The sequence below is a fragment of the Chelon labrosus genome, assembly GCF_963514085.1.
Source record: "Chelon labrosus genome assembly, chromosome: 14".
NCBI classification, from domain to species: Eukaryota; Metazoa; Chordata; class Actinopteri; order Mugiliformes; family Mugilidae; genus Chelon; species Chelon labrosus.
This window is the reverse complement of record NC_140347.1, coordinates 19,540,086-19,560,224: the sequence shown is the minus strand read 5'-3', so window position 1 is coordinate 19,560,224 and position 20,139 is coordinate 19,540,086. Positions and strand designations below refer to the sequence as shown.

The window sequence follows — 20,139 nt, the reverse complement described above, 5'->3', positions numbered from 1 at the left end:
GTCAGGCAGATGGATGAAGCCTGAAGCCTGGTATTCAATTCAATTTATTTATTCAATTTTATTTATATAGCGTCAATAACAATACAAATCGTCTCAAGACGCTTTACAAAAACCCGGCCTGAAACCCCCAGAGCAAGCCTGAATTCCTAATCACTGCACTAAAATTAATTAAATCTGACTCATTTGCTTACACTTACTCTGATCATGTGCCTCCAGCAATCACCAGTAATACTGGAAAAGAGGTAGAAGGGCAGCAAGCATAAAAAAAATACCTTTTATTAAACCTCCAACTAATTTGTTCCACTTATGTTAATGCTAACCAGATTAGCTAGCTAACAAAGTTTTGATATTAAAAGAAAATTAACAAAACTGAACCAGCATAAGAAAGTCAAAGTTTTATTTTCACTTTTGTCCTTGATGATGCAGATGATGTTTTCATAAGAGAGAAGTATAAAGAAAGTGCCAGCTAATATTACCTTAAGCAATCACTTAGCATTTGAGCTAGTTAGCAAACAAGATTAGCTAGCTGGTACCATTCTGACATTAACACAGACATTAAAACACACACATTTACAAAAAGTACTTTATTGCTGTACTTGAGCAGACAAAATACATGAATGTGAAGATAAAGATATAAAATACAAGCATAGAATTGTGTAGCTGAGTTTTTTGGAAGCTATAGCTAGCAAGCTGTTAGCTAGCTAATACAGATTGAGAAAAGACACATACAATCAGACTTTCTCAAAAAGTAAATTTGATTTTTACTGGTGTGCTGGATGAAGACTCGATAAGAGATGATGCTATTATAAATTAATAAATTATAATAAATTATAATTAGATAGTTAGCTAGAAATGTACCTAGCCATAACTAACAAGGTTAGCAGTTTTTATATTATAAGAAGAGACATTCAAGCACATTTAAAAAAGTACAGTAAACAAAGCTTTATTTTCATTAGTGTACTTGATGAAGACTATAATCATTTACTTAACTTCACTTTTACTGTTCATAATCACAATTTACTGCTAAATATGCATGTAGCCTACTGGAATAAATTGTGATTTGTTTTTGTCCCTCAGTGTTTGCACAGTAGAGTATGTATATATTTGTCAATGACCAGCATCACACGCCTCTAATCCTGCACTTAACACAGTTAGCCATCAGCTGACAGTCCACCAGCTGCAGTTTAAAGAGACTGACCAAGGACAATCTGTTTTGTCCAGGAGTTTTATAAACAGGAAGGCCGATGTATAATCTTCTACTACCACCATTGCCATCATCATCACTGGCCCCTTACATCAGGGGATTAGGCCTGTGATGGCACCCCATGGTGATTCATGTGACATAGCAGGGTGGTGTTAATCTGCATCGCTAAAAAGCACAATGAATTTTGCATCACTTAGCAAAGTCCGGCTAATATTGGTCTAAAGATATCCACTTATGTCCCTGCTGGAAAGTGATATCCTCGTAAAGGTTATGCATATGTAGGCACAGAATGACACCAGATATGTACTCTCCTTGTTTGACTTTTACTTTGTCTTATACTCTCTCCACTGTTTTATGGTTTTTATTCATTTTTAAGCAACTCTGAGTAAGATTTAGATTTTTATATAACATGCTAAACAGTATACGGCTAACATAGTTTAGATAATTTCTTATTTTCTGTGGATTTGTATTAACTTAGAACAAGTAAACAATAATGACTTGATTGAGAAGACCATTTCCATCATGCATATACTATTAATTTTGACACTTTTCATGATAAAATAAGTAATATAGGGTTTTCCACAATACTCTAAAGTACGAGGGAAATCATAGGCAACCACAAACATGGCTTTAGGTTGGTGCATATTTTATGATATTACAGGAATTAAAAACAAGAAGCACTAAAGGTCAACAAACCTTCAATTTACACAAATCATCAGCTTTTTTACACCAATCATCAGCTTTATATCTAACCACAATCTGCTGACTGCGCTTTGCTCTGTGTCATATGTTGACTATATCACAGTATAAAGAGGTTAAAATCATGTAATGACACTGTCTTACAGTGTACTGTACATTTTTAATTTATAATAACCTTTAATTTCTCAAATGAGTCCAGTAACATACAGCAATTTACCATTAAGCTGGTAATATGATAGATTTGACATTTGAAATGGTAGATATATTGAAACTACTTAAGTCAGCTGATGTGGTTGTCAGAAAACAAGTGAGTTTAAGTTGTAGCTGACAGTTGGACGCTAGTAGATGTTCCAGGCTCTGGTTTCCTTGACCTCTTTATTTGATAGGTAAATATAGCCAACGATGCCGCCAGTCCATCTAGATTCACCCAACGCTCCAGACTTGATATCAGAGTGGTGAATTCAGTGGTAGGGTTCCCTTGTGTTAAACATTTGGGGAATGTAAAATGTCTTGATCACCCTCATTGATCATTGCCTTTAAAACTGAGATTAGGGCACTGCTCACTTCTCCTCATTATTATTATTTTCCCTATTATTCCCCTTTCTTTGCTACAACTTGCTAAATTTTGTTAAAGGTACATAGTCCTATGGTGTACGCTCTGGTACCAAGAGAAATGACAATGTTAAAAAGTCTAGGTAATTCTGAGCTGGGGTTTTTTAAAGTTGAAGCAGGAAGTGAAGTGAACTGTTCCTGTAACTGTTGACACGTGGGAATTAAAACAGCTGAAGATGTTGCGTAAAGTCCAGTTCAGATTGTGTGTCTGTGGACATCTGTGGACATCTGTGGACTTAAACACAAAGCTTTGGTCTAGCAGGGGTTTTTCACATGCTACAATCACAGGTACGCAAACATGGACACCTTCCACACATGTGGTCTAGAAAATATGATGGTGAATGCCCAACAGCTGAAGATGAGCTGCTTCTTTTGTTAGTTATGTTTGCTCGGACAATGGGGGAAAAGTCAGTATTGTGAGAAACTACTTCTTGTTGGGTTGCCTTCAGGGATTCTAGATGTGGCACATTCATCACGTATGATACGTCGCATGACCAATATAAATATGTCAACGTAAGATTAAAAAGAGGCAAAAATCATACCTCGGCAGAAATTCTGCCAGAAACAAACACCCCAAAGTGTGCCTCAGTTCTGTCTAGCTGGTGCCACAGCTGACTGGATGACATTGCACTGAACTTGACTCTTGTTTGGGATCCATCACTGTCAGGGAGCGACAATGGGTCTGAAAGGAAGGAGGGAGGAAGGGTGTGTTTGGAGGAGGTCAGCTTCCTATAGTGTGTCAACGTACAGCAGGTCAGGAAAGTGGAGAGGCCGACACAAACAGCTGCTGTCGTCGGGTTTTTTCGATGATGACGCCAGCTTCCTCCCTGACACAAACAGGAATGAGATCGCGCTGAATAATGATTGTAATTCCAACGGGTGTGCACTGTTTTAATAGAGTAAAATCTATGTGGATGACATGTTTATCCAACCTGGTGAACAACGTTTACCCTACGTACTCCCGACCTGAACCATTAGATGAGTAAAGCAGCTTCTTCCTGCCATTGAAGACAGGAAGCAGAGTCATTTCTCACTGTGGGAATGTGTGAATTCAAACCGCCTCTGTGTAAATACCACCTCAGTGGTGCCCTACATTTTAATCTATATTTACTTGACCTCTGTTGTTGCTTTTACTATACTTATGGGGCCTGGTCAGGGCCATGGACCATGACTCAGACATCTGTTTTACCATTTTAAACTTTACATTGTTGATGTAAAGAAGTTAAAATATCAATTATTTTACATATCACCAAGGGTTTGGTCTAAATATACCATTAACTACTCTAATAGTTTCTCTATCTGATGCTCCAACATTAACTCCACGATTATTTTTGATACTTAAAGGAGACTTAATACTTTATTTTATATAGTTGTGTTGGTACATTAATTACTTAAGTAATATCTATACTTCTTCAACATCGAGTCACATCTGCACAGGCATAGGAAAGAAGATTCTGATAAACCTCCTTTCTAATCCCAAGTATCTTTCTCTCTGAAGCTGCCCTCCTACATCCAGCCAGATGGTGGTCAGAGCTGCAGCAGCAGACCGCGGTAATTGAAATGCGACGGGCGTATGCCGACACGCTTTGTTGCCACAGGGACGGGAGGGCGTATAGCTCTGATCAGCAGCTGCCCTCACGCTGTTTGACCTCTGACCCCACCCTCCTCTCACTATTTCTGCTCTGCCACCAGCTCAGTTACGCCTGCTATCTGTCTGCCTTGCTCCACCCGTTGACTACTGCTGGATCTTGAGTGGTCTAGTGTTTCGACAAAGACTCTTATCCCATAGTTAAAGCCGATGAGGCTTAACATTATGACCACCTTTGTAATATTGTGTTGGTCTCCCTTGTGCCTCCAAAGCAGTTGTGACTCCTCAGAGAATGGACATGGGCCTTCTGAGGGTGTCCTGTGGTGTCTGGCAGCAGGATGTTGTTAGTGGGGGCCTTTGGGTCCTATGGGTTGAGGGGAGGGGCCTCTGTGGATCATCCCACAGACACTTGATCAGTTTGGGATCTAGTGAATTTGGAGGCCAGGTCAGCACCTTGTGCTGTTCTTCATGTTTTTTTTAGTTGTTTCTAAAAGTTTCCCAGCAAAACATTGAATTGTCACAAGATGATCAATGTTATTTACTTTACCTGTCAGTGGTTTTAATATTGTGGCTGATCGGTGTAAGGTAACTCTGACAGAACATCTATGATCTTTTTTAACATCTGCAAAACTAGTTATATTGGTTTAGCTTTTGCTAAACACAGCTAACACAGTAGCGGCAAGCTTAAGAAATTTTATCTACGAAACCGTTAGCATGTTGGCATTTAGCTCATAGCACCACCATTACAATTATAGCAGCAGATTCAAACACGGCTTCAGACTCAGTCTAATTCGGGCTTTCTTTGCTTTATCTGATGAATTGTATTAATTCATGTGCACTTTTTTAAAATGTTAGCCAATTAACCAACTCCTGCTTGGCATTTTACTTTGAGTTAATATTAATTATTGGATCAGTAAGTGTTTTATTAACCCATTTAGGCCTAAAACCTACTAAAGCCTGCTAAAAAAGGCCTTTTTATGCCTAAATACTCTTCTGTAAACCCCCTCTCAAAACCTGAGGTTTTTCAGAACAATATGTCAAAATATGTCAACGCGTTTGCCGACCTTAATGGTAACTACGCATAGATGCGTGATCCGGTCTTAAAGGTAAACACGCACAGATGCGTGATCAGGTCTGAATGGGTTAAACAGTTTTAATCTTTAGATACGGTGACAGTTAGATAGTAAGATTAATCACAATTCACAAAAGATATTCAGACAAAAAGAACAATAAAAGTGTTTTATTTGGCAATTAAAACCTGAACATGTTTAGTCATTTATTTTGGAACACACATAAAACGAAACATACAAGAATCCCTAAGGTTTTAACATTAAAACTAGCACTTTACATCCTAAACATTTCCTAATAAAAGTGTAAAAGTGTAAACCGTCCTCAGACTTTATCCAGCACCTTCGCACCGCCTGACCTTGCAGCTCGTCACAGTGTAAATGTGAAGACGTGCGGAATGAAATAGCTGGCAAATGTGAAACCTGACTCCCCAAAGAGCAGCGGAGATCGATAGGTGGCTCCTGATGTCTGAAGGGCAGCAGATGCAGCTCAGACTACAGGAACCTCGACTCATCACAACCTAGCTCCAGGCGTCACATCAGACCCGAGCGCTTCTGAAATAACAACTCTCCTCAATTTATTCACTGCAACACTGCGAGAGTGCAGGATGCTACAAACGATCAGTGTGATAAAACGTAATAAAAGAATGTCAGCCTTTAAATATTCGTCACCATTAAACCAGAATTCAAATTAGCTGCCAGATAGAAATGGAACCATGTTAATATCTGGTCAGAAAAACCTTATTAAACCACTTAAGATTCAGTCTCACTAACATTATCTGGAAAATGTTCTTCTTTTCAGGCACAAGCTGTCAGTCAGGCACTTTAAGACTTATAACAGTAAGGCAGCAAACGACAACCTTAATTTAACTGTGTCTTATCAAACAAGCAGGGATATCATTTAAAAAAAATATCAGATAAGCCCTTAAAAAACTCAACCCAACTCCCTGAGACTTCACCTGACACTTCAGATCGTATTGCACATCCCCTTTAAGACATCCTGCCCATTCAGGACAGACAGGAATCAAGATGCTCGTTGATCTTTGACTCCTGCACTGTCGCGTGACACACGGGACAGCTGACTGTCAGTGCAGAGGAAGAGGAAGAAGAGGAAGAGGAAGCGGAGGAGGAGGACTGATGAGATGTAGAAGAGGAGGATGCGGCGGTCGCAGCTCTTTGCTGCACTGCGGGTGATTCTGCCGTCGCCGATTCGCTGCCTAGTGTCTTCCGGAAAAGGCCGAAGATGCTGGCTGAGCCGCTGCGCTCATCCCACGGCCTCTTCCTCGACGTCGGGCCTCCGCCAGCGGCTCCCGATAAAGTGTCAGAATCACCGAAGTACTTGGACTGTGTTGGTTTAGCAGGGCTGCCTTGGGATACCGATGAAACTACAGATGTATTTATGTATTTGTTAGGACTAGGTTGAGATGCACTGGGAGTATTTTGTGGTTTAGGAAAGTTGGAGGAAGTAGAATTTGCAGCAGTCTTTGAAGATGTCCCCGAGTTTCTTTTAGTCTCTGAGGTCGAGATGGTGGACTGACTCCCTGACTTCCAGAGGCTTGTGCTGTGGAAGAGGTCTTCAATGGACTTCTGTTTGATCTTATCCGCTCCTTGGCTACCGTTACCTCTGTGGGGTTTACTGATTTTCACCGGTGAACCGTTGATGTTGACGAAAACCCTCGTGTTACTGACGGATCTCTTCACCGGGGGCTTTTTCCCCACGGAGGAAGCCGGTCTGGTGGAGGGAAGGGAGCTGGAGGCCGCATTAGTCGATTCATTCAATCCAGAGCGAACGGGAGAGGGGAGACTTTTAGCCGGAGATGAAGGGGTGAAGAACTTCTCAAGAGGGGAGACGGGGCTGGGTAAAGGTGTTTTCACAACAAGCACTGGTGAGCTTTGAGACAGAGAGGAAGACGTTGAGTTCTGAGACTTGCCTCCCAGGAGGAAACCCTTCCCGCTGAATGGGATGATGTTCCTGATATCCTGGGATCCAGAACCTGAAAGGGACAATGAGTTATGATCATTTGAAGAAGAACTGACCACATTATCTATTGTTGGCACAAGCTATGAAAGATGAAAGGGACAGGCCGTTACCTGGAGCTGTGTTTGAAGCCTTGCTATTTCCTAAAGGTTTCTTCTCTGTGGTTTTCCCGTCTTTTTTCCCATCCTTCTTGCCTTTTTTGCCGTATCCCTCAGGCTCCTTCACCTTGGTGTAAGTCCCACCGCACGTCCTCCGGTGATCCTCCCACCACGGGTCCTGAGAAGAAGGAGCCCGGTTCATGGCCCTCTTCACGAAGCCAAAGTAGGGCTTGCGATTCTGGCAGGGCCCGTTGCACTTCCACCAGTGCTGCCGGTACACATCCACCTCATCGTGGAAGCTGTGGTAGATCTGTTGAGAGGACAGAGGACACATTTTTTTTTTTTTTAGCTCGCTGGAAACGTCTCTAAAAAGACTTCAGCTCTTTGCTCAAGAAGATCGCCTACAGAAATATTGGTCCCGCTGTCCTTGTTGATCCGGTTCATGTGTTTGCAGAACTCGGGTCCGTGGCCGTCCCGGTCTCGGTTGTTCTGGGTCACAAACAGGAGTGCGTGAATCATTTCGTGGAGGAGGGTCTGCGGAAACAAGACAAATCTGTCTGAGCACGCGTTTCCTTTTCAGCACTTTAAGCTCCAATCTCATACTCAAGCTGCAATTACACGGACTCTAGTAGCCCACTAATAATCAGAGTAAAAATGTCTCATGTAACCACCTCAGTCAAAACAGACTGATGTTTTGGGACTGAAAAAACATTGTCCACTTAAATATAGTCCTATAATAGGACATTTATCAGAAAACATAAATGATTAACGATACAACCTGTTGTTTTTCCATAGTGTGATTTCTGTTTAGGCACAAATAAGTCTCTTTGCAGCACAAAATGAGTACATATTGGTAATGGTGTAACCACACTGTTAGAAATTGCTGTTAATTTACAGCAGAATTCCAACAGTATTAACCTGTTATTTTTGAATACATCGCTCTACTGTTAATACAAACAAATGTTGGTGATTTACTGTTCTTTTAACAGAACTATACTGTTTTGTTTTTTCTAAAATACAGCATTTTACTGCTAATAATTCATCCAAATCTTCTAAATCACGGTATCATGATGTATTTTTTGCATTCTGGGAAATTTATCCCGAACTACACATGGGAAGCTGGATCTGTTCGGGCGGCACAGTGGCGAGGTGGTTAGCACTGATGCCTCACAGCAAGAAGGTCCTGGGTTTCGAATCCATGGGCCGACTGGGCCTTTCTCTATGGAGTTTGCATGTTCTGCATGTGTCAGGTAAAGCCATGATGCATCTAATGTCTCCTGCGTGGGTTCTCTCCGGGTACTGCGGCTTCCTCCCACAGTCCAAAGACATGCTGGTTTGGTTAACTGGTGATTCTAAATTGGCTGTAGGTGGGAGTGTGAATGGTTGTCTGTCCCTCTCTGTGTTAGCCCTGCAATAGACTGGCGACCTGTCCAGGGTGTACCCCACCTCTCGCCCGATGACAGCTGGGATAGGCTCCAGCAGACCCTGCGACCCTTCACAGTTTGTAGATTTTGTGAAGACTGGTCATTTTTTTTTCAACAAACCAGTTGACTGTAAAGTATTGTGAAAGTAATCTTAACAAACAGTAAACGCTGTATTTTTCAATAACAGCACAAAACTGTAAATTTTAGTGGCAGTAAAAATATGTTAATTTTACAGTAACATAACGGCAACCCAGCTGCCAGTTCTTTACTGTTATTTTACAGGAAAATTCTTAACAGTGCATCCACCTCACCTCCACCAGGTCTTTTCTGGGTCTAAGCTTCAGCAGAGGTTCACTCAGTCTGATTGAACACAGCCCACCTCGGCCCTCATATGAACACACACCAGCACACCTGTGAAAAGAGACAAAAGCAGGAGACATTAGATGCATCATGGCTTTACCTGTTTATTATATTGGTACAACAACAACAACAACACAATAACACGCAGCATACATGACTCACAGTGTCATTCTGGGGCTCCACTTCACCTCCACTCCGCTCAGTTTGCCCCAGAAAAACGTGTCGTTGAACTCCAGAAACATGGCCCTGACATCGGGGCTGGGGTCGAGGATCTCCCAGGACTCGTCCACGATGGACAGCGGTCTCTCGGGCCGGGGAGTCGGCTTCCAGTAGGGGACAACAGCGCTGCCGCCTCCCGTCACCTCCACTTTCCGTTTCTTGCTGCTGTTCCCGAAGCCACCGTCGCCACCAAAGCCGCTTGATGGAAACGCCGAGGTCTCGTATTCCTGGTCAAACTGCTCCTGAAGCTGAATGGCGAGCAGCAGATCCTGGTCCATGACAACTGGAGAGGAGAGCTATAGCTAGCTAGCTATATAGCTTCGGTTAACGATTTTCTGTTAGCTAGCTTGTTAACGCTAACTAGCTAATATAGTTTGTATAGCGTTCTCAAACAGATGTCAACATCTCCAAGCCCCGACTACAGTCCGTCAGACTACCTATGAGTAGAAATACTCGGATTCATGATTCATGATTTTGGTGGAAACAGTCAAATCTTCATGTTGACCGAAGGTATTCGTCTTCTTCTTCTTCTTCTTCTTCTTCTTCTTCTTCTTCTTCGTCTTCTTCTTCTTCTTCTTCTTCTTCTATAAGGTTTATTGGCAGTTTGCATGCTTAGTGCACTACCGCCATCTTCCGGGCTGAGGTGTGAGCCAATGGGATTCTATTTTATACCCAGTTTTAACAAATAAAAGAAATAAAGAAGAAATAAATAAATAAATAAATAATTTCTACTTGCTAGTTGGGTTTCTTTAAGGAAAGCTATAACAGCCCTAACTGTGGACTGTGTGCAGGCTGTACTCAATAAGTTTCCCATTGTTAGGTCTTTCTTTACCACTCTCTTCATCTTTTCCCTCTCTCTGGAGTATTGTGTGCAGTCTAGAAGTATGTGTTTTACGTTTTCTGTTGCTCCACAGTGTGTGCATACTCCAGTCTGGTGTTTCCCCATAATATGTAATCCACTGTTTAAACTTGTGTGTCCCATCCTCAATCTGGTTAACCACGTTTCCTCCTGCCTTTCCAATCCACTGATTTTACTAGCTGTTACCTCTTTGTGTGTGTTATACAGGTGTCTGCCTATACCCTCCTTATCCCATCTCTCTTGCCACATTCTGTTGATTTTGTCCTTAATAATACTTTTCATTTCTGACCTGCTTAATGCAATATCCAGCTCAACCAGTTCTGAAGTAACAGCTTCCTTTGCCAGTGTGTCTGCCTTCTCGTTCCCCTCCACTCCCCTATGTGCAGGGACCCATAAAAATCCTATGCTTATGCTCTGTTGGTTTATTTAAAAATGAGTTGATTAATTTCATCTAATAGACCCTGTCTACATGTAGGCTTTCCACTCTGAATGCATGCAAGTGAGGACATTGAATCTGAACAAATTACCGCCTTATTGGGTTTTACTTCTTCCACCCATTGTAGAGCCAGAATTATTGCGAACATCTCTGCTGTAAAAATGGCCAGATGGTCTGTTGTCCTTTTTTTAATATTAACATTGTATTTTGAAATGTGGACTGCAACCCCTGTTTTAACAACCCGATCTTTTGATGCGTCTGTGAAAATCTGAACTGCGTCATCACACATTATATCAATATATTGCTGAACGTTTTTGATATACCCCTGACTTCATTATGTTCTTAGCCTCCAGATCTACCCTGGGAGAACAAAACATCCAGGGTGGAATTGTTGGTCTACTGACAGTTTTGCAACACTCAATGATGTCAATTTCCATCTCCTTAGCCTGCCTATTCCCATGCCACCCAAAACTGCGTGATGGGCGCCCATACTCCCAGCAGTCTACTAGCACCTGCTTTGTAGGGTGTGTTTGACCGAAGGTATTCGAGAGCCAGCAAGCTCAAATCGTGGTATTGGCCACTAGTAGAGGCATTTCCGGCGACACCTCCAGATGCCACGGCAGATGCCTTTGTTTATGGGAAATGCCACGGCAGTTGCCACTGTTTAGGGGAGATGCCACGGCAGTTGCCACTGTTTAGGGGAGATGCCACGGTAGTTGCTAATGTTCAGAGGATATGCCACGGCAGTTGCCACTGTTTATAGGTGATGCCACAGCAGTTGCCACTGTTTATGGGTGATGCCACAGCAGTTGCCACTGTTTATGGGTGATGGCACAGCAGTTGCCACTGTTTATGGGTGATGCCACAGCAGTTGCCACTGTTTATAGGTGATGCCACAGCAGTTGCCACTGTTCAGGGGTGATGCCACTGCTTATTCTGTTGTTTTTTTATTTTTTTATTTTAGCATTATATTGCAAGGTTTTCTTGATTAACCATCAACCAGGGACCATCTTAATTTTACTAACACTCGCATTGCTTGGGACCAGAAATCCCCTTGAAAAAACTGCTATAAAAATCTAACAGATTCATATTTTTTATGCTATTTTTGCATAATTTTCTTCTGCCCTGTCCATAACTAGCATTTTTTTTTTCATAACTTTGAAGAACTTTTTATTTCATAGTTTATTTCAAAGTTTAAGCAATTATTTATTTGTAAAGTTTATTCAACCACCACACTGTATATCATCAAATCAAATCAAAATTTATTTATATTGCACTTTTCATGCCTTTTAAAAGCAACACAAAGTGCCTCACAGAGGCTAAAAACAGCAAAAACAGAACAAAAAATCGAACCCTCCCACCCCCATAAAAACACAGAGACACGAGACCCCCCCCCCCCCCCCCCCAACACACACGCACAAACACACACACACACACAAACACACACAGGCATGTCCCACACACCCCACCCACACACCCACAAGAGACATGGCCGGGCACCAAGACCCGGCGCAAGGAGAAAGCCACCTTTGGGAGCCGACCACACCGAGAGGGCCTCCAGCCCACGACTGTAGGGAGCACCGCCATAGAGACAGCCCCGACCCGGGCAGACAGGAGGGCCAGAGCCGCCCACAGGACAGCACCCCCGTCAGTAGACCAGCCACAACTCCCAGTGTGGTCGGCCCCCATGAGGAAACACTGGGGCTAAAAACCGAGGACTAAAACGACCAATATGGATAAAATGCTTTTCAGCTCATAAAATTAAAACATGTCGTTATAACGTATAATTAAAATAAAAATAGAAAAGGAAATAATAAAAAATAAATAAATATACAGAATGTCTATATATTTCTAGTTTTTCTCTATATATTTTTTAGGGTATTGTTATTTTTTCTGTATATACATTTTGCCAAATTCCGTGCTACTGTGACTGACAAGGTAATTTCCCATACGTGGGATTAATAAACATGTCTTATGTCTTATGTCTTAACCCTTGAAATGCCATTTTTCTACTTCACCAGCATGTTAATGTCAATGAAGTGTCACTGGTGCGTGTGTGTGAGACACACTGTTGTTTACCGGCAGGTTTTCTGGCTGCCTTACCGCCAAATCTGCCAGCAGAAGCTCACACAGTGGCAGTGTTAGGATCACATGGTTGTTAAAGTTGTGGAATCCTGATGAATATTCTTGGAACCTCACAATGTTTGAACACACTGGGCACTCTTTTTTAGCGACAGAGACACCTGTTAATTGAAAGAATTGTTGGTTTGTTTTTTGACAGAAAAGTAGTGAAGCTGTATTACATAAACACAAAACTTTCAAATCTTGTTACATTATTATGTCAACTGTGTTATTGAAGCCAGATATGAATGTGACAACATGACAGATACAACCATGCTATAGTTATTTTTTTCATTGAGTTACCTTTTTTTACATAATTCATCCCATACACAAGCATGAAGATTGTTTTTGTAGTTACTCTCACTGCCAGAAGGGTGAGACAGAATTGCGAGAAAAACATGTACACTAACAGTAAGTATATATTGAATAATAACTTTTATTATGGAGACAAGCTGGAACGGTTTCCGGTCAAATCTCTGGTTTCTCGTGGCATGCTTGACCTCTCCTGACGTCACTGGGCTACAGTCCTGGTCCTAGCCAGCGCGAGCAGCTTGGTTGGCTCGCAGAGACCCAGATGAGTGATTTCAAAATAAAAGCTGCACTCAGTCTATGGCTTCTCACAGATCGAAACAGGACAACTTCCTGTAGTGACAATACTGATGTTATGCTTTGACACTGCTCCCTGTTGTCTGATTAAAACACATATTCAGAAATTGGTCAGTCATTGTTGTCTTTTTGTGTTTAACAATATGACAATAAAAAAAAAAATGAATGACTAAAATGATATTAATTCATTCCACATATAAAAACAGCACAAGTTCATAACTGCCTAAACAAAATAAACTTAGAAATTGATGTGACACAAAATGAAAAAAAAAAAGTAATTAAACTACACTTTCATAAAGTTATCCTCTTCAAGATCCAAACACAAAGAGGTGCATAAACACAAAATGTGCAGACAAACAGAGGTTTTCAGAGCTCCTAAAATGGTTTTGTAAATTTTATTATTATTATTTTGTAGAGAGGCTTTGCTAACTTGCCTGAATAAAAATAAATAAATCAATATATTGATTGCAAAGGCAGGGCAGAAGAGCAACACATCTTCTGCCTCCCCAATGCCTTATAGCAGGGAAGAAGATTCTTCTACGCACTGTATATGCGCTCCTAGCTTGTGGCCTCTTACGTCATTAATTTTTGAAAATATTATCAAATGGCTTTAATCAGGGAAACATTCAGGTGGGATGTCTCAAACCAACGTTAATGATGAAGGATATTTATGTTGTGGGTCGTGTGTAACTTTATTGGAATTTAATTCAAATTACTGGTGTTGTAATTTCATTTTCAGTCAAGACATTTTCAGTCAAGACAGTGCCACCTTTGCCACATCTGGGCCAAATTCGGTTCATATGCCTTATGCCAGTGCCGACTGAGTGCCACCTGTGCCAGCCAAATCTGGGCTAAACATCACTGCTATGTGGGGGGGTTATGTTAGCTCTATGGTCATTTATTTTTTGTTTAACGTGGCTAAATACGTGGCGAGGTGGTTAGCACTGATGCCTCACAGCGAGAAGGTCCCGGGTTCGAATCCATGGCCGACTGGGCCTTTCTGTGTGGAGTTTGCATGTTCTCACTGTGTCTGCATGGGTTCTCTCTGGGTACTCCGACTTCCTCCCACCGTCCAAAGACATGCTTGTTAGGTTAACTGGTGATTCTAAATTGGCTGTAGGTGTGCATGTGTGTGTGAATGGTTGTCTGTCGCTCTGTGTTAGCCCTGTGATAGACTGGAGAACTGTCCAAGGTGTACCCCGCCTCTCGCCCGATGATAGCTGGGATAGGCTCCAACAGACCCCATGACCCTTAACAGGAGCAAGCGGTTACAGAAGATGAATGAATGAATGAAAATGATAACATTTCCCCCAATTTATCTGCATTCTGCCTCTGAGCCCAAGCCCAAATTCAAATGCGCATTGTTGTCATCGTGTTTTGTTATATGTGTGTTCTGGTCATTTGAGCATGATTAAACATGCCGTCTTTAATATGGCTATATAAAAGCTTCCATTTGCACATCGATATTTACACTATTTATCTTGTGTTTTTGTATTACATGTATCTTTTGTTTTATTATATTTGCAAGATTTTTTTAAATATTAGGCCTTTGTGTGGATGGCAAGAAGAATTAAATTGTACAAGCCCACATAGCATTTGGCCCAGATTTGGCATGAAGCTGGCACAGGTGGCATTCATTCAGGACTGGCATAAGGCATATGAACTGAACATGGCAGAGGTGTGGCAAAGGTGGCACTGTCTTGACTCTGTGACACCTGATTGTTTCGTAAATAGTTGTACAAGAAAAACGCCTGACGCATTGCCTGCATTTTAATGTAAATTGTTGGAAATAACTTTGGTGTTTGCTTATTTTGTAAGTAAGTTTTGAAGTTCACAGTTTATATTTGTATTCTAATTTATAAAAATGGTTCGTTAACATGTTTGTGGTTTTCACAGTAAAAAAATTAACTTTTTTCTACTTGGATTGTATGTTTGTTTGTGTAGTTTTAGGTCCAGTGTGTTAATACAGTACGTCAAAATGAAGTAACTGTAAATTCTCACAGGCGAGGTTGTGCTGAAAAAAAAGTGACACCAAACAAAGCATGGTGAACAATTTGTAAGGTGAAGTATAAAGATAAAAATTGAAAGTAGTTAAAAACGGCCTGATATACCCTGGACCCCAAAGGGTTAAAGAGTCTGACAGTATTTTTCCCCCCAAAAACAAACAAACAAAAATATTGACTTATACAAAAGAACTATGGGCTTCTACTCATGTGTGGTGGTGACTGTGTCTGTCTCTAGCCGCATAGCCCAAGTACAGGCCCATCACTCCAGCACTTCACTCAGACTGTATTTCCCTTTCTCTGATGTTAAGAGTGTATCTGCCATTTCTCCCGGCTTGATGGCATCCAGTCTTTGTCTTGGTGCTAGTAGCAAATATTCAAAGGAGAACTTTGAAGGCCAAAGTAGAGAAGGGTTCAGTGTGAACAGCAGCTGAACATGGGTCAAGCCTTGTTTTTACATGTACGTAAAAAAAAAAAAAAAATGCATTGAAATTTCTTGTACAATACAGTAGATGTAGTGGAAACACTTGAGATCTGACACCAGAATATTATCATCAGGATCAGTTTTATTAGAATTACAGTCGACATATTATCTAATGATACAAAAATGTTAATTTCCAATCATTTGGGGCCACGGACCAGGAAATTGACTCTGACTCCAGACAGAAATGCTGGCAGAAAGGAGAGGATGTAGAAAGCAGGGAATGGACAGCGCCACAGCTTAAACTCATGCTGAGAGTGCGGAGAATCCTGTTTGTGGACTCACATAGTGTTCAGGAATGTGTAGAATCCTGGTTAAAGGACAGTTTTTAAATTTGTTAAATGTTCAGACACTCAATGTTAAATGTGCAGGTGTGCATGTGTACTGTGTGTGTTAACATGACTTAAAAAGAAAGAAACATTTGCTTATAATACTGTACTTGTTTGTTTATTTATTAATTTAGTTTATAATGGATAAAAAAAACAAAAAACGTCCCTCTCACCCTCTTGGGGTGGTATCTATGTCATCCTCAAGCTCGGGTCCTCTACCAGAGGCCTGGGAGTTTGAGGGTTCTGTGCAGTATCTTAGCTGTTCCTATGACTGCGCTCTTCTGGACTGAGGCTTCTGATGTTGTTCCTGGGATCTGTTGGAGCCACTCCCTCAGTCTGGGGGTCACTGCCCCGAGTGCTCCTACTACCACGGGGACCACGCTCGCCTTGACCTTCCACATCTGTTCCAGCTGTTCTTTCAACCCTTGGTACTTTTCAACCTTTTCATGTTCCTTCTTTCTGATGTTGGCATCTGCTGGTATCGTCACATCTATCACCACCGCTTTCTTCTGCTCTTTGTCTACCAACACTATGTCCGGTTGGTTAGCCAGGACCTGTTTGTCAGTCTGGAAGCTGAAGTCCCACAGCACCTTGGCCCTGTTGTTCTCAGCCACCTTCTGTGGTGCGGCCCATTGGGATTTGGGTACTTCTATTCCATACTGGGTACAGATGTTCCTGTACACTATTCCAGCCACTTGGTTGTGTCTCTCCATGTATGCTGACCTGGCTTGGATCTTACACCCTGCTATTATGTGCTGGACTGTCTCAGGGGCATGTTTGCATAGTCTGCACCTTGGATCTGATCTACTCTTGTAGATCTTGGCCTCTATGGCTCTTGTACCTAGGGCCTGTTCTTGTGCTGCCATGATCAGTGCCTCTGTGCTGTCTGAGTCCAGCCTTTTCCAGCCATTGGTAGGTCTTCTCGATATCAGCCACTTCTTCAATTTGGCGGTGGTACATTCCATGTAGGGGCTTGTCCCTCCAGGTTGTCTGCTCCTCTTCCTCTGCACTCTTATCGGGTTTCTGTTGCCTGAGACATTCACTTAGCAGTTCATCCTTTGTGGCCATTTTTCTGATGTACTCTTGGATTTTTGATGTTTCATCCTGGGTAGTGGCCTTGATTCTCACTAGTCCTTGGCCTCCCTCTTTCCGCTTAGTGTACAGTCTCAGGGTGCTGGATTTGGGCTGAAACCCTCCGTGCATGGTGAGGAGCTTTCTTGTCTTGATGTCTGTGGCTTCTATCTCCTCCTTTGACCAGCTTATGATCCCAGCGGGGTATCTGATGACCGGTGTGTATATATATATATATATATATATATATATATATATATATGAATGGTAGGAGCTGAATGGCAGGAACAAGATCCAAGCCATCAACATGTACGCAATACCGGTCATCAGATACCCCGCTGGGATCATAAGCTGGTCAAAGGAGGAGATAGAAGCCACAGACATCAAGACAAGAAAGCTCCTCACCATGCACGGAGGGTTTCAGCCCAAATCCAGCACCCTGAGACTGTACACTAAGCGGAAAGAGGGAGGCCAAGGACTAGTGAGAATCAAGGCCACTACCCAGGATGAAACATCAAAAATCCAAGAGTACATCAGAAAAATGGCCACAAAGGATGAACTGCTAAGTGAATGTCTCAGGCAACAGAAACCCGATAAGAGTGCAGAGGAAGAGGAGCAGACAACCTGGAGGGACAAGCCCCTACATGGCATGTACCACCGCCAAACTGAAGAAGTGGCTGATATCGAGAAGACCTACCAATGGCTGGAAAAGGCTGGACTCAGAGACGGCACAGAGGTACTGATCATGGCAGCACAAGAACAGGCCCTAGGTACAAGAGCCATAGAGGCCAAGATCTACAAGAGTAGATCAGATCCAAGGTGCAGACTATGCAAAGATGCCCCTGAAACAGTCCAGCACATAATAGCAGGGTGTAAGATCCAAGCCGGGTCAGCATACATGGAGAGACACAACCAAGTGGCTGGAATAGTGTACAGGAACATCTGTACCCAGTATGGAATAGAAGTACCCAAATCCCAATGGGCCGCACCACAGAAGGTGGCTGAGAACAACAGGGCCAAGGTGCTGTGGGACTTCAGCTTCCAGACTGACAAACAGGTCCTGGCTAACCAACCGGACATAGTGGTGGTAGACAAAGAGCAGAAGAAGGCGGAGGGGATAGATGTAGCGATACCAGCAGATGCCAACATCAGAAAGAAGGAACATGAAAAGGTTGAAAAGTACCAAGGGTTGAAAGAACAGCTGGAGCAGATGTGGAAGGTCAAGGCGAGCGTGGTCCCCGTAGTAGTAGTAGGAGCACTCGGGGCAGTGACCCCCAAACTGGGGGAGTGGCTCCAACAGATCCCAGGAACAACATCAAAAGCCTCAGTCCAGAAGAGCACAGTCCTAGGAACAGCTAAGATACTGCACAGAACCCTCAAACTCCCAGGCCTCTGGTAGGGGACCCGAGCTTGAGGATGACACAGATACCACCCCAAGAGGGTGAGAGGGACGTTTATATATATATATATATATACTTTTTGCATTAAAGTTTATTCTATTCTAATTTTAAAGAAGTTAGATAACTTACACCTAGCATGTTTTGATGATGGGAGAAAACCGGAGTGCCCGGAGAAAACCCATCCAGACACAGGGAGAACATGCAAACTCCACTGTGCCGCCCTATTCTAATCTAATCTTAGAATCTAACAGTGAATCGTTCGATATCCCATTGATCATCTCTGATTTTCCTATTCTGTCTACTTCAATTCGTTCGCCTCCAGCTAACCACCTCTCCCGACTACGTTCCGTTGTCCAAGTTCCTTAAAACCTCGTACATTATCCTCCATCCAGCGACCATGACCTTCATTTTACACCTCCTCCACCGCGTCCAGACAGAGGCTGCAGTACTCGGCGCCGTTCACCTGAGCCACGTCCACACAAATTTGATTTGATTTGACAGGAGGAAAACAGAAAGCTGTCAATCCATAAATGCACTAATTCAACTTTATAGTAGTACATATTTTTGCATTAATGCCATGTAGGTGTTCATTTACGTAACTTAAAGCTATTTGTTGGAGCTTAAAACTTTCTTTTCAATGAAGAAAATCCCCTACATCAACTCATCCATCTTACTGCTCTCAGAAACTAGAAAAGAATAGAAATGAAGACAATAAAATGCAATAAAACTATTAAAATGCGGAAGGGAAGTCCAGGAGTCAGGACAAAGGAGAGCATGGAGAAGATGAGGAGGAGAACAGGAGAGAAGAGAGAGAGAACATAAGAGAAGAAGAAAGGGAGAACATGATTTGTGTTCTCTTGATTTGTGTCACCTGGTGTGTTCAACTACACTACATGGATATGTGGTTTAAATCTGATTAAAAATAAATTATATACATATAACAATAAAATACATAAAAGGTAATTAACGGGAATCGAAATCTTGCTTCACTAACGGAAGACCTTTGTTTTTTCAATGTACCACTAGCCCCTTTCGTATTGCGCTACTGACATTGGACTGTTTTGATTTATGTCACTACTACACTCTGTGAACCTTCGCTAATTTACACCAATGTTTATGTTACAGCTCTTACATCAACTATTTTCTTTTGCTCTTGGTATCATGGTTTAGTAGTGTTAGAGAATATTTGTACTGAATGCAACACTGTCAAACCAAATCTCTGTTGACTCATTATTTGCTTTGAAGACTCATCTCATCTCTCCCTAAGAGTTGAGACAACCAAACCAGTGACAGGGTTTCTGAATGAAGCAGTGAAAATATAAAATACGCATACGTCATAAAACACATGATTTGTCTGAACCAAAACTATATACGCACTTCTGACTCAGAGTCTGAGTGAGAGTTAGAACTGTATAGCAAATTTATGTTTGATTGCTCTAGACTACTGTATGGTTTCAAGTTGTTAAAAAAATAATAAAAATCATAATGATAAGGATACTAGTTATTGAAGACCATGTTTCCTATTTGGCATGTTGGATTGTAACCCTATATACTCTTCACGTATATTATGTAATAAACCATTTG

The 20,139-nt window shown here is 41.9% G+C and overlaps 1 protein-coding gene across 1 annotated transcript; it reads right to left on the bottom strand.

Moving 5' to 3' along the window:
* Nucleotides 1-5,328: 5,328 nt before the first annotated feature.
* On the bottom strand, nt 5,329-9,788 carry sprtn (SprT-like N-terminal domain). The gene is made up of 5 exons (XM_084560274.1): nt 9,193-9,788; nt 8,982-9,081; nt 7,652-7,780; nt 7,262-7,556; nt 5,329-7,164 (listed from the first exon to the last, which is right to left on the bottom strand). The coding sequence occupies exons 1-5, from the start codon at nt 9,525-9,527 to the stop codon at nt 6,179-6,181; spliced, it is 1,845 nt and encodes a 614-aa protein (XP_084416400.1). The 5' UTR covers nt 9,528-9,788; the 3' UTR covers nt 5,329-6,178.
* Nucleotides 9,789-20,139: the final 10,351 nt, after the last annotated feature.